The following is a 12,167-nucleotide window of genomic DNA, read 5'->3' on the forward strand; positions in this document are numbered from 1 at the left end:
ATCAATCACGTTGAAAAACAGCGGATTAGGCGCGTTTTTGTCTGCTTCGGGTCGACATCTTCCCGAATCCCGGCCAAGACACACGGGCTGAATGCGCTTGCGACAATGTTCTAAAATGAAGGTGGCCATTCTGTAAGAGGACATGTTGAGCAAACATTTTGCAAAGAATTATTGAAGCCAGCTTTCACTCGGAGTTACTCTGTCGAAGCTGTGGCCTGAGTGAAAGCTTATCGCGTGGCCTTTTTGTGTGTTTCGAGCTGAATAGTTAAAAATAAGTTCTGAGGGGCGCGCTGCTCCGTAATTTAAGTGGGTGTTTTTGCGGAGGTTCCGCGTTTTTTTTTATTCTGCAGCTGGAGATGGGACGATCTTGTGTTTCTGTCAAAGAAGCATTTGACTATGAACCATTCAGAAGAATGTCAGTATCATCTCGTGATGCTAATGAGAACACTCACTTAAGCCGAAAAGCTATAGACACGGAATACGGACAAGTTTGTCCGCCATCTCCTGCCGCTGATTCTCTAGCACGGGCGTTTTTATAGCGTCCGCGTATACAGTGGGGCCATTGTTTCTCTTGGCCAACTGCCTAAGAAGGGCGCATTGCTTGGCTTTTGCCTCTTCCTTTTGTTCTTATTGAGGCGCGAATTGGCTTGAAACCAGATATTCTAGCATGCGCGATTAGCGGCATCAGGGCCAATCTCTCTCCCTCTCCCTCTCTTTTGCTCCTGCATCTGAGTCTGGCCTTTAGAGAAGCTCATCTTTAGGACGGAAAAGAGTTGCGCCAGCACCTCGATGAGCTAAGCCAAGAGCCGACCCCTTAGCCAGCATCACTAACAAACGGGCGCTGGAGTGGCGCTCGTTATGTGGATTTCCGGTCTTCAAGGTTCACTCTTCTGATCGTATCGACGATTCTATTCGGTTGACGAGCCACTCGCTTTGCATTGCAAAGTTCTCAGTTGCTATTCTCGCCAAGGTTCATTGCCGCCCTGCGCCGTGGCGCTTCCAATCTGTCCGTTTCTCTTCGAAAACTTAACAGCAAACGGGCAATATATCTGTAACGCCAACGCAAGCACAGCCCTATGGATGCGTGTTCCAGCATCGACGATCTATTTCTTCCCACCCCTCCTCCCTAGCGAACATTTTCTGTCTCTTTTCGACTCTTTAGCTCTTTTTTCGACGCTGCGGTGTGCAGCTCTATGTTTATAGCCCTCTTGGGCTGGAATTTGTTCTTCTTTTTTTCTTATTGTTTAACCTTCGAGGGAGTCTGGGAGGAGGGCGAGAGAAATCGAAGCAGACTAATCTCCACGGTCATCGAGCCAGTTCATCGCCATGGCTTTCTTTAAGCAAGTCCGGACTTTAATGTCCAAGAATTTCCGGTATCTACTCTTCCGCCACCTCACAAAGGTCATCGTCATGGCCTTCCTCGTGCCAATCATCCTGGCAGCCTTCTTCAGCTTTGCAAAGAACCTCTTCGTCCCGCCTGCGGTCTACGGCTTCGGAGAGATTCACCCCATCAAGACACTCTCGCAAGCGTTCGACGCTGCCTTCAACAGTGGACGATACAAAGTCGTGTTAGTCGACAACGGATTCACAGGGGGGAACATCGAGAATGTGCTGGATCAGCTTCAAACACAGATAACGGCACAGGGGCCTTGGATCGACGTCGTAAGGACAAACAGCGAGGATACACTGGTCACCGAGTGTCGGAGCAGCCTGCGAGGAGTTACCACCTGCTTTGGGGCCGTCGTCATGCGGTCGTCGCCAAATGAGGGCCACGGTGGACTATGGAACTATACCATTCGCACGGATGCCGAAATGGCAAACAGCCCCGTCAAAATCAACGTTGACAAGTCTGACAATCCCGAAGAGGTCTACCTTTTGCCTATTCAGCGCACCATAGACGGCATCATTGCCGGTTTGAACAATACCAAGGCGACACAGGCCCTATCCAACACCCAAGAGATGCCCTTCACCAACCTGACCCAGAAAGAGAGGCAAATTAAAGTGAGACAAATCTTCCACAAGGCTATTGTGAATTTCATGGGAGTTGCCTTCATTGCCTCTGTGATTTGGATTACATACCACTTGACTGGTCACATCGCCACCGAGCGTGAGACTGGCATGTCGCAGCTTCTGGACGCCATGATGCCTGTTAGCAAGCCTTGGATGTCGCTGGCAGCTCGTATCATTTCCCATCATCTCTCCTTCTCGCTCGTCTATTTGCCTGCATGGATTATAGGATCAGCCATTGTGCGGTATGGTGTATTTGCCTACACTAGCCTTGGTATCGTTCTCCTCTTCCACGTCACCGCAGGTCTTGCACTTGCGTCCATGTCTATCTTGTTTGCCTCCTTCTTCAAGAAGGCCCAGCTCAGTGGCATTACCGCCATTCTTGTCATCCTCTTGCTTGCTATTCTGGCGCAATCTCTCACCCAGCCCAAAACGGGACCCGTGGTGGTTCTGTCGCTGCTCTTCTCGCCATGTGCCTATGTCTACTTCATCACGCTCATGTCTCGCTTCGAGAAAGTAAATAGACCAACTAACCTTGTCGAAACAGCCCCCAACAGTCCTTGGAAACTTCCAGGAATTGCTCTCTGGGTGTTCCTAATTGTTCAGATTTTTGTATACCCTCTTCTTGCCGCACTGATCGAACAGCGCCTTTATGGTACCTCCACAGAAGGCCGCACCATACTAAAAGCTGGGGATGGCAGTCTTGGCGAGATTGCCGTCAAGCTTGACAAATTCACCAAGATATACAAACCTAGCTTCTTTTCGCGTGTGTTTGCAATGGGCTCCAAACCATCAGAGCCTGTTGTAGCTGTCAACAAGCTCAGTTTTGACGTCAGAAAGGGTCAGATTGTCGCCCTTTTGGGTGCCAACGGAAGCGGAAAAAGCACAACCTTGGATGCCATTGCAGGGTTGAATAAACTAACCGACGGATCGATTACAATTGATGGCCAAGGTGGCCTAGGCATTGCGCCGCAAAAGAACGTCATTTGGGACGATTTAACGGTCGAGGAGCATCTCATCATTTTCGGCAAGCTCAAATCACCAAATGCACCAGCCACGAAAGAACAGATTACGGAATTGATCGACTCCATCGACCTCGCCCATAAACGAAAGGCTTTGGCCAAAACTTTGTCTGGTGGGCAGAAACGAAAATTACAACTCGGCATGATGTTGGTTGGCGGAAGTGCTGTTTGCTGTGTGGATGAAGTGAGCAGCGGCATTGATCCCCTGTCTCGACGCAAACTCTGGGATATTCTACTGGCCGAAAGAGGCAAGAGGACTTTGATTCTTACTACGCATTTCCTGGACGAGGCAGACCTTCTTGCTGATCATATTGCCATTTTATCCAAAGGAACATTACGGGCCGAAGGTTCTTCTGTTGAGCTAAAGGATACTCTTGGAGGCGGCTACAGAGTCAATGTACACAAAAACCCGGATATTAGAGATACCCCTACTATCTCCGGTGTGCAAAAGAAGGATGCCTTTGATCTGATTACCTATGTCGCCCCTACGTCTTCTCTTGCGGCAGAGGTTATCAGAGCACTTCAGAAGGCGGACATCACGGACTATCGCTTTTCTGGCCCGACCATTGAAGATGTATTCTTGCAGGTTGCGGAGGAGATCAGAGATGAAGAAGTCTTCCGAGAGACCGAGATCATTACTGAGAAAATGCCCATCAAGGATGATAGCAGCACTTCGCGGGGCTCTAGTCCGCAAATGGGACAGGGGCTTGGTCTGAAGCTTCTTGATGGCAAACGATTGGGCTACTTTGAACAATCCGTCATTTTGTTCAAGAAGCGTTGGACAATACTAAAGAGAAACTGGATGCTTTATGCCATTGCCTTCTTGCTTCCCATCATGGCTGCAGGACTGACTTCTCTCTTCGTCAAGGACCAAGAGCCGACAGGTTGCAAGCCCACTGACCAGGCCTCAACCTCTGATACTGAAGACGCATTTACTCAAATAGGTGACGGTGACAGCCTTATGTTCCTTGCCGGGCCAACTAGCAAGTTTAACCAGACGCTGATTTCGAGCCTTTTTCGCCCCATCTTTGGTATCAACCCCAGTCCCATTCTCAGCATCGCCGCGACTTCTCTTAGCAACCTTCACCTTGTCGACACGTTTGATGACTTTAACCAGTTTGTTCGAGACAACAGCAAGAACCTCACTACAGGTCTGTGGCTCGGCGATGCTACCACAAACCCCACCGTTGCCTGGGTCGGCAATGTGTTTGTCACGAGCCCACTTACTGCTCAGCAGTTCCTCAACGTGATGCTGACCAACACTACGATTGCCACAACGTGGTCTTCTTTTGACGTTCCTTTCAACTCTAGCATTGGAAAAGCTCTCAATCTAGTCATATATATGGGTCTGGCGCTCGCTTGCTACCCGGCATTCTTTTCTTTGTATCCAAGTAACGAGCGCAGGCGATTTGTGCGCAGCTTGCAGTACTCCAACGGCGTCAGGCCGCTCCCCCTGTGGATGGCATATCTCCTATTTGACTTTACGATGGTTCTTGTTAGCTCCGCGATTGTCACCGCTCTATGGGCTGGGCTGTCAAACGTTTGGTTCCACATTGAATATGTCTTTGTGGTTCTCTTCTTGTATGGCCTAACATCCATATTGGTTTCATATATGGTGTCTCTCTTTACCAAGTCGCAGTTGGCCACGTTTGCGTGGGCAGCGGCAGGGCAGGCAGTCTTTTTCCTCGGTTACTTGATCGCCTATGTCTGCGTCATCACATATGTTGAAGTCTCCAAGATTGACAATACGCTGTTGGTCTGTCATTTTGTCATCTCAGCATTCATGCCTGTCGGCTCAGTCACTAGAGCACTGTTCCTCGCAACAAACCTCTTCTCTACAGCCTGCGATGGCAACGAGCTTTCTACAAACCCTCGTGGACTCAAAGAATACGGAGGCCCCATACTTTATCTCATTATCCAATGCATCATCCTATTCGGACTATTGCTTTGGTTTGACAGCGGGAATGTAGGATCTTCTATAAGAGCTCTGTTCAATAACCACAAGCATCCACACAACGTCACCCAGGCAGATGAGGAAGTAATGCAAGAGCAGCTTAGAATTGCAAACCCCGCAGAAGATGACGGCCTCAAGGTTTTGCATTTGACAAAATCATTCGGCAAGAACCTTGCGGTGGACAACGTGAGCTTCGGCGTCAAGCGTGGTGAAGTTTTCGCCCTCCTTGGTCCCAATGGAGCAGGCAAATCTACCACTATTTCACTCATTCGGGGTGACTTGAAGCCGAACCTCAACGGCGGCGACATCTTTATTGAAGATGTGTCTGTGACGAAGAATCTGGCAGGTGCGAGAGCAAACCTTGGTGTCTGTCCTCAAATCGACGCCTTGGATCAGATGACTGTTCGAGAGCATCTGGAATTTTATGCTCAGGTTCGGGGCATTCCCAATATTGAGCATAATGTCACCGCAGTCCTACAAGCCGTGGGCCTCAGCTCTTTCTCCACACGCATGGCAGCAGCCCTTTCAGGCGGCAACAAGCGCAAGCTGAGTCTGGGAATTGCGCTCATGGGCAATCCTGGCGTAGTCTTGCTTGATGAGCCTTCCTCAGGTTTAGACGCCGCATCGAAGCGAGTCATGTGGAAGACACTCCAAGCAACAGTTTCTGGCAGATCCATCCTGCTTACAACGCATAGCATGGAAGAGGCCGATGCGTTGGCTGGTCGTGCTGGCATCTTAGCCGGACGAATGCTCGCTCTCGGTACGCCTGATGACTTGCGGCATCGGTTCGGTGACGCCTTACATGTGCATCTTGTGTCGAGCACGGCTCCCAGGACAACAGACGAAGAGATGGAGGTCATCACGTCGTGGATTCTCGATGTTTTGCCCACAGCCAAACTTGAGTCGAAAATGTACCACGGGCAGCTACGGTTTTCAGTTCTCGCGAGCCAAGTTCTTGCTTTTACCAAAGATCCAAGCGCCAAGGATGTTACGCCCGTTGGACATGATATCAGCCAAGGCGCCATTGGCCGGCTTGTCGTCCTGTTGGAAGAGAATAAGGCTCGCTTGGGTGTTGAGCACTACAGCGTCAGCACTACGACCCTTGACCAGGTCTTTTTGGATATCGTTGGTCAACATAACATCCAAGAGGAGAATCACGAGGTGAAACCAGGTCTATTCAAGAGGATGCTGAAGTTTGGGTCATCTCGATGAGGCACGGCAGATGATGAGTTTGTTTCCTTCACTCTTATCTATCCGTTCATCTATCTACCTGTCTATTTGTATATATTTCCCAATGACTCTCCCTGACAAGACTACTTGCCGCGTTAACGTTCTAGGATATGACTTTTTATTTACGTTACTTTAGTATTTTTTATTCCCATGTCTGATGTTGGATAAAAGCTGTTTAGATGTTATATGTTTAGGCTGAATAGATACCAATACGATGTTGATGAATTCGCTCATCTGATAAATCATACGCCCCCTAGGTCATGGCAACGAACAAAGACATTCGAACACGACCTTAACTGACCAATCTTATTCTGAGTCATCTTCACAAATTATCGAAAGCCATTTCCCATCAACTGGTTTTGCATGCTCTTCTTTCCATTGCAGCAAAAGTGTCGCTCCAGCTCAACTGGAGTACAATACTATTTAACAAACCATAATACATCGTGTACGTTACAATTGCAAAATAAACCATCCCAACTCCGCCTTAATCCACCGGATGTCCTACCGTCATCCCCGCAGTGCCATATCTATCTTGGCGCGTCTATTGCCAAATCGAAACCATATAAAAAGTTACATGAAAGAATACAATTCCCTACCAACACCCCGGCACCCACAGTATTTCCGTATGTGTTCCCCCTATGCCATAACAGCCCCATATACCAAAATGCTTCGTTTGTACCATTACCCCTTTCAAGCTTTTCCATCGTCAAGCACAGTCTCTGTAGATTCCGTAAACCAGCCACCCCTTTCCCATTGTCCAGGAACATATATACATGAGTTTCGAGTTTCGTCATCATAGATGCCCCGAAGAAGCGTTGCGAGTCTCCTAAAATCAATAGGCTTCAGGATCCATCCATCAAAGCCTGCGTCGACATATGTATCCTTTGACTCTTCGACAAGAGAGGCTGATACGGCAAATATCGGTATACGACCACATCTCGAGGCCAATGGTGAATGACCCTTGTGTTCAGGTGATATTTCCATTGCTCTGATCAACTTAGTGCTGGTTAGACCATCAACAATAGGCATCTAGAGCCGGGTGTTAGTCCTCACATTCTCCATGACATTGTATATTGGTCGCTGCCTACCTGCATGTCCATCAGGACAACATCAAACGCAGACGAACTCTCGCTATATATTGCTGCACAGATCTCTCCATTGACGGCGGCATGAATTGTATTACCAGTTCTTTCCAGTCGCTTTATCAGAATTTTCATGTTAATGGGATCGTCTTCTGCGACGAGCACACATAATGCGTTGCTGCCAGCACCAGCAGCAGAACTTTTAGCGATGGAAGGCGGACGTTTCGTTTCGGTTGCATCTGTACCGGCCTCGGAAATACTTCCTGTCCTCTTATGTTGAGGTGCCCGGGGGATATCGATAAATTCGTCGGGTACTTTGATCGCCCGGACGGGCATTTTCGAATCGCGGATCTTAGCGGTGCCAACATCCTCATCGACAAGGTTGTTGGTAAGCTTATGGCTGGTAGGCGCGTTCATGGGAATAGAAAAGCTTGTGTTGGTAGGGTTAGAAGTGTTAGGCACCTGGGCTTTGGGCGTAAAGTATTCCGAATCCTTTTCTTTCAGAGATAACGGGGTCTTGATGGCATCGATCAGGCGCTCTGCGTCGCTCTTCTGACTTCCATCCTGACTTGCAGCACTACGGCGACTGTCAATGCTCAGCCGTTCCGCAAGAGCAGCGTCTCCCATGTTTTTGCTAGGGTCAATCAAAAGTATCTCGCTTTCTTGCGCCAGGGGTAGTGACTTCGAAGCTGGAACGTCTTTGTTAGAAGAGATGGGCCCGTTTGAAGATCCATCTCCCTCCGAATGCGGCGACTCTCCGGGCAATTGGAACGGCAGTTGGATAACAAATCTTGAACCTTCCCCTTCCTTCGATTTCAGCCGCAGTTGACCACCTGCGTTTCTAATGGTTCGAGCAACAACAGCCAGTCCAAGTCCTAGAGTCTTCAGTTCTTGTGGTTTCCCCCTTTCTTCAAATGGCGCCTGCAACTCCAACTCTTCCGTGCCGACTTGCTCGAGATCCCGAAAGAGTCCATCCATTTGCAAGGGGGTCATGCCGCTGCCAGAATCTTCAACAACAATCTCCACAACGACTTTCCCATCCTCTCTAACATCGGCAACAAAAATATCCACATTAACATATCCGGACGTTGTATGCGCTATCGCATTTGCTGTAATATTTGTGATAACTTGACGAACACGCCGGCTATCACCTTGAACAAACCGAGGCAGCCCAGGATGGTGCGTGACCTGATATTCAATCTCTTTCCTCTCGGCGTCAATTCGGAACGGATCTAGAGCTTCATTGACACAATTGAGGAGCTCAAATGTTTCCTGTACTGCCAAATGCTGGCCTTCCTCAGTCTTGGTCAGGTCTAAAAGGTCATTGATGACATATATCAACGACTTCGAGGCTGAGTATGACTTGGCAAGATTATCTCTAGTTTCTTGGTCGAGGGACCCCTCAAGAGCAATCTCGAGGTAATTGATGATGGCATTAAGTGGCGTGCGGACCTCATGCGCTGAGTTGGCTAGCAGAAGCCTAGTCAACCGAGTATTTTGTAAAGCGGCTTCCTTTTCTCTCCAAACTTCAATAAATTTGCCTATATCAGTGTGAGTCAGCAGACTTTGTTAAACGATGGCAGTATCCGGAACAATACCGTAGACTAAGCAGAGCACCGCTGCAGTTTCGATCTGCTCTTCAACCCATTCGCGACATTTACCGATGACCAGTTCATTCCATATTTTGAAGCTTGCGCGAGGCTCCAGATAGGCTTCGGTGCCTTCTCGAAGTGTCTTTTCGTATGGATTTCCAGCCCACCTGACTTCCTTAATTTGCCCTTTGCGGAAAAAAGCAATGAAATCGTGGCCACCAACGCTCAACGGGACGTAGAGAAGACCTGCAATGACTTGAAATCCAAGGGGATACTGCAAATCTGGGAAATCCTCTCTTATATCCTGTGACGCAACCACTGATGTCAGATTGCGCATCCGAAGATATTCGAGCATTGCCAAGGTTTCTTGGCTCTGTTCAATGACGCCTAAAATTTTGGTCTCTCCTCTAATAGAAAGCAGACCAAAGTCTGCATCGAACAGCCGTAGAAGATCGTCGGAGGACGCAATTATATATCCAGTGGGATTCTTGTCGGTTGGTGCAGTGTTGATTAGCTTGCGAGCCTGCAGCCTAGAAGCATATGATAACCTCTCAATGTTTCTTGAGGCCGTATCCCCGACCAAGCGACACATTTTCCGAATCGGAAACGACACTCTCATGCCGTGATTCCCGTATGAATGGCATGCCATCAGCCCCCAGAGTTCATTAAATGCATTGAGAGAGATTGACATGGATGATCTCACGGCCATGTTGGCCAGGTATTTTAGGTGAATGGGGGACATGGCCCGTAAATACGCATGGCTCATATCCAGGGGTACGTCAAGATCCTCCTTGGTCCGACAGACGATTCTTGAAGACTCTAAGTCTCGGTCGTAAAGCAGCCGAACTTTATTCAGCTTATATAAATCGCGTGCTTGAGCGGGAATATCGGATGCTGGGAAATGGAGTCCTTTGTACAGGTCGGTCGTCTTTGAGGCATCCACCAGCTCGGCCACAACCTTACCGTTCCACGAAGCATCGAACTGATATATCATGACCCTGTGGAATCCCGTGAGTTCCTTGACTATACCAATGAGGACCTTAAGAAAAATATCGAGGTCAGGGGCCGACGAGAGCTGCTCCTGAACTTGGGACATGATATCAAAGACCTGCATTGCTCCTTGGTCGCCTCGCTTTTTTCTGGCGCTTCGCAAGACCCTAAGAGGCTTGCTTAAGATTTCTGTACTTTCCTCGATCTGCTCCAAGGTAGGATTACCATTGAGGGTGTCAGTAGGCGTAACCTCGCTTCTCTCTTCCAGAGGCCTAAGAGGAAACTCTTCATCATCGTCCTTTTCGAATTCGCAAATGATCAAATCAGGGTGGACTGGGTTGATGTGCATAGCACACCAAAGCTTGACGCTCTTTCTCTCCCTTCTGGGCCTTATCGAGATGCCAAAAACTTCAGGTCCATTGGCAGCAGGATCAGCATCCTCGTCTCGAATAAAGTCAATATGATCTAGGAGGTTGTCTTGCTGCTCTTCAGTCAGTATGTTGAGGAAGCTTTCGAGTCGAAATAATTGCTGAGGCGTATAACCAAGGAGTCTCTTGCTGTTCTCGCTGACATATCGCACAACGAACTGGCCTTCACCCTCTTCGCGCATGGCCAAAAGGACTCCGAAGCTCTGAATCGCGCCGGGGATATGAATAGGCTCATCTTCGCATCTTTGCAAAACTCCATCTCTCCCAGTTATGACAGCATGGCCTTCGTCTGTCATGACATGCGTAAAGGGCGTTGAAATATGCACATTCTCCTCGTGTGACTGGCTGTCCAAATTCACAGATACGTCAGCCGGAGCTAATGAATCGTCTTTGGATTCTCCATCATCGCCAAGAGCTTCTGATTCGTCATCATCTAGATCTGAGATGGATAGATCCAGATTTAAAGGGGTCGATGAACTGTGGCGAACGGCATCCGCCTGAAGACTACTATAAGGCCCACTCATGGCCCTCTTCTGTCGTATTTGGGCAGCTCGATCGGTTGATGGAGTTGGTGATGTCGGCGACACAAGTTCAGTTTCTAGCCTTCGCACATCGCCCCAAGAGTCTGTTCGGTTTGTAGAGCTGAGGAGATGTACCGGAATGCCGGGGCCATGGTTATCCGCCTCGGCCAAGTGCGGGAACTGGTCGTCATCTGAAATCGGGTCAACGCGGACTACAGAGCTAATTGGAAAGACTCGATCGCCGCCAGCGAGATCAGGATGTGAAGAAGGTGAGCGATGGCTCAGCTGCTGATCAGACCCTGCGGTAGTTGGCGTCTGATCGTCGTCGTCGTCCCTTGTCGCCTCTACATGGCCATCTGCCGAGTTGGATTCGCTTGAGACTCTCTCCGACTCATCTTGGCGCGACGAGCCCATTATCCGAGAGTCTGATTGTTGAAGCACAGGCGGTGCAGCGTCAGAGATGTCAAGCTGCGAGAGCACATGCCGTGTCGATATATTTCAAGCGCGGCGCATCTTCGAGAGTCAGAGCAGCGAGTAGATCAAGGTAGGTGCTAAGTTGATGCCAATCTTGCGAGCGATTCCCAGCAAGCGAGAGGATTCAAGCGGGATATGAAGGCAACGAAACGTAACGGGTTTTTAGGATTTGGGTTTTGGGATTTGGGAGATGCAAGAAAAGCTGGAATGGGAATGATGCTGGAGGGAGCAGGTGAGGCAACACGGACCGGCTGCATTAGTTGAGAAACTTGATGCAGCTAATTCTCTGTAGATCTCCGTCATTAGCTCCGGGCCAGGCACCTGTAACAAGTTATATACCTACAACTACCACTACCTTAGGCACTGTAGTAGGATTTAGTAGGAGTATACCTTATTAGAGGTAGCGCCTGCTAGCAGTTACGTCTTCACAGGTCACTCCGGGTCAAATTTGGCCAAGGCATCACGAATCAGAGCCATGGAAACCGAGACATGTGTAAGCACAACCCGCACAGGAGTTCCGAGTGGCGCATACAGATCAGTACATGGCGGCGAGATCCGGCTCTAAGTGCATCCCAAGGCAATTCGGACATAAAACCCACGGCTTCAGGTACCTGCTAAGTTATAGTACCTTGCCGTAGTGGTGCGGTGAGGGGTAGCAGCGCATGTGATTGCTGAACTCGAGGGGTTAGCAGGTCGATGGCGTTGCCCGTATTACTGTAACGTCTCACAGCAGATCTGCATCTGTATTCAATTTTAATTGACTGCAAGCAAACGTGCTGCTAACATTCAAATCTTGTCATTCCTGCAGAAATGATAAAGAAAAGGTAGGGATAGAGAAACCTCCGTCATGGCCCCTCAATTATAACC

The 12,167-nt window shown here is 49.0% G+C and overlaps 2 protein-coding genes across 2 annotated transcripts; one reads left to right on the forward strand and one right to left on the reverse strand.

Annotated features, from left to right (window-relative positions):
• Positions 1–1,326: 1,326 nt before the first annotated feature.
• Positions 1,327–6,195, forward strand: TRIVIDRAFT_36513 (uncharacterized protein; the record flags this gene model as incomplete). Its single annotated transcript, XM_014102397.1, has 1 exon — positions 1,327–6,195. One exon carries the CDS (start codon positions 1,327–1,329, stop codon positions 6,193–6,195), a length of 4,869 nt encoding a protein of 1,622 aa, XP_013957872.1.
• Positions 6,196–6,903: 708 nt separating this feature from the next.
• On the reverse strand, positions 6,904–11,240 carry TRIVIDRAFT_190601 (uncharacterized protein; the record flags this gene model as incomplete). Its single annotated transcript, XM_014102398.1, has 4 exons — positions 6,904–7,242; positions 7,302–8,836; positions 8,894–11,141; positions 11,175–11,240. 4 exons carry the CDS (start codon positions 11,238–11,240, stop codon positions 6,904–6,906), a joined length of 4,188 nt encoding a protein of 1,395 aa, XP_013957873.1.
• Positions 11,241–12,167: the final 927 nt, after the last annotated feature.

Source organism: Trichoderma virens (assembly GCF_000170995.1).
Source record: "Trichoderma virens Gv29-8 chromosome Unknown TRIVIscaffold_5, whole genome shotgun sequence".
Taxonomy (NCBI): Eukaryota; Fungi; Ascomycota; class Sordariomycetes; order Hypocreales; family Hypocreaceae; genus Trichoderma; species Trichoderma virens.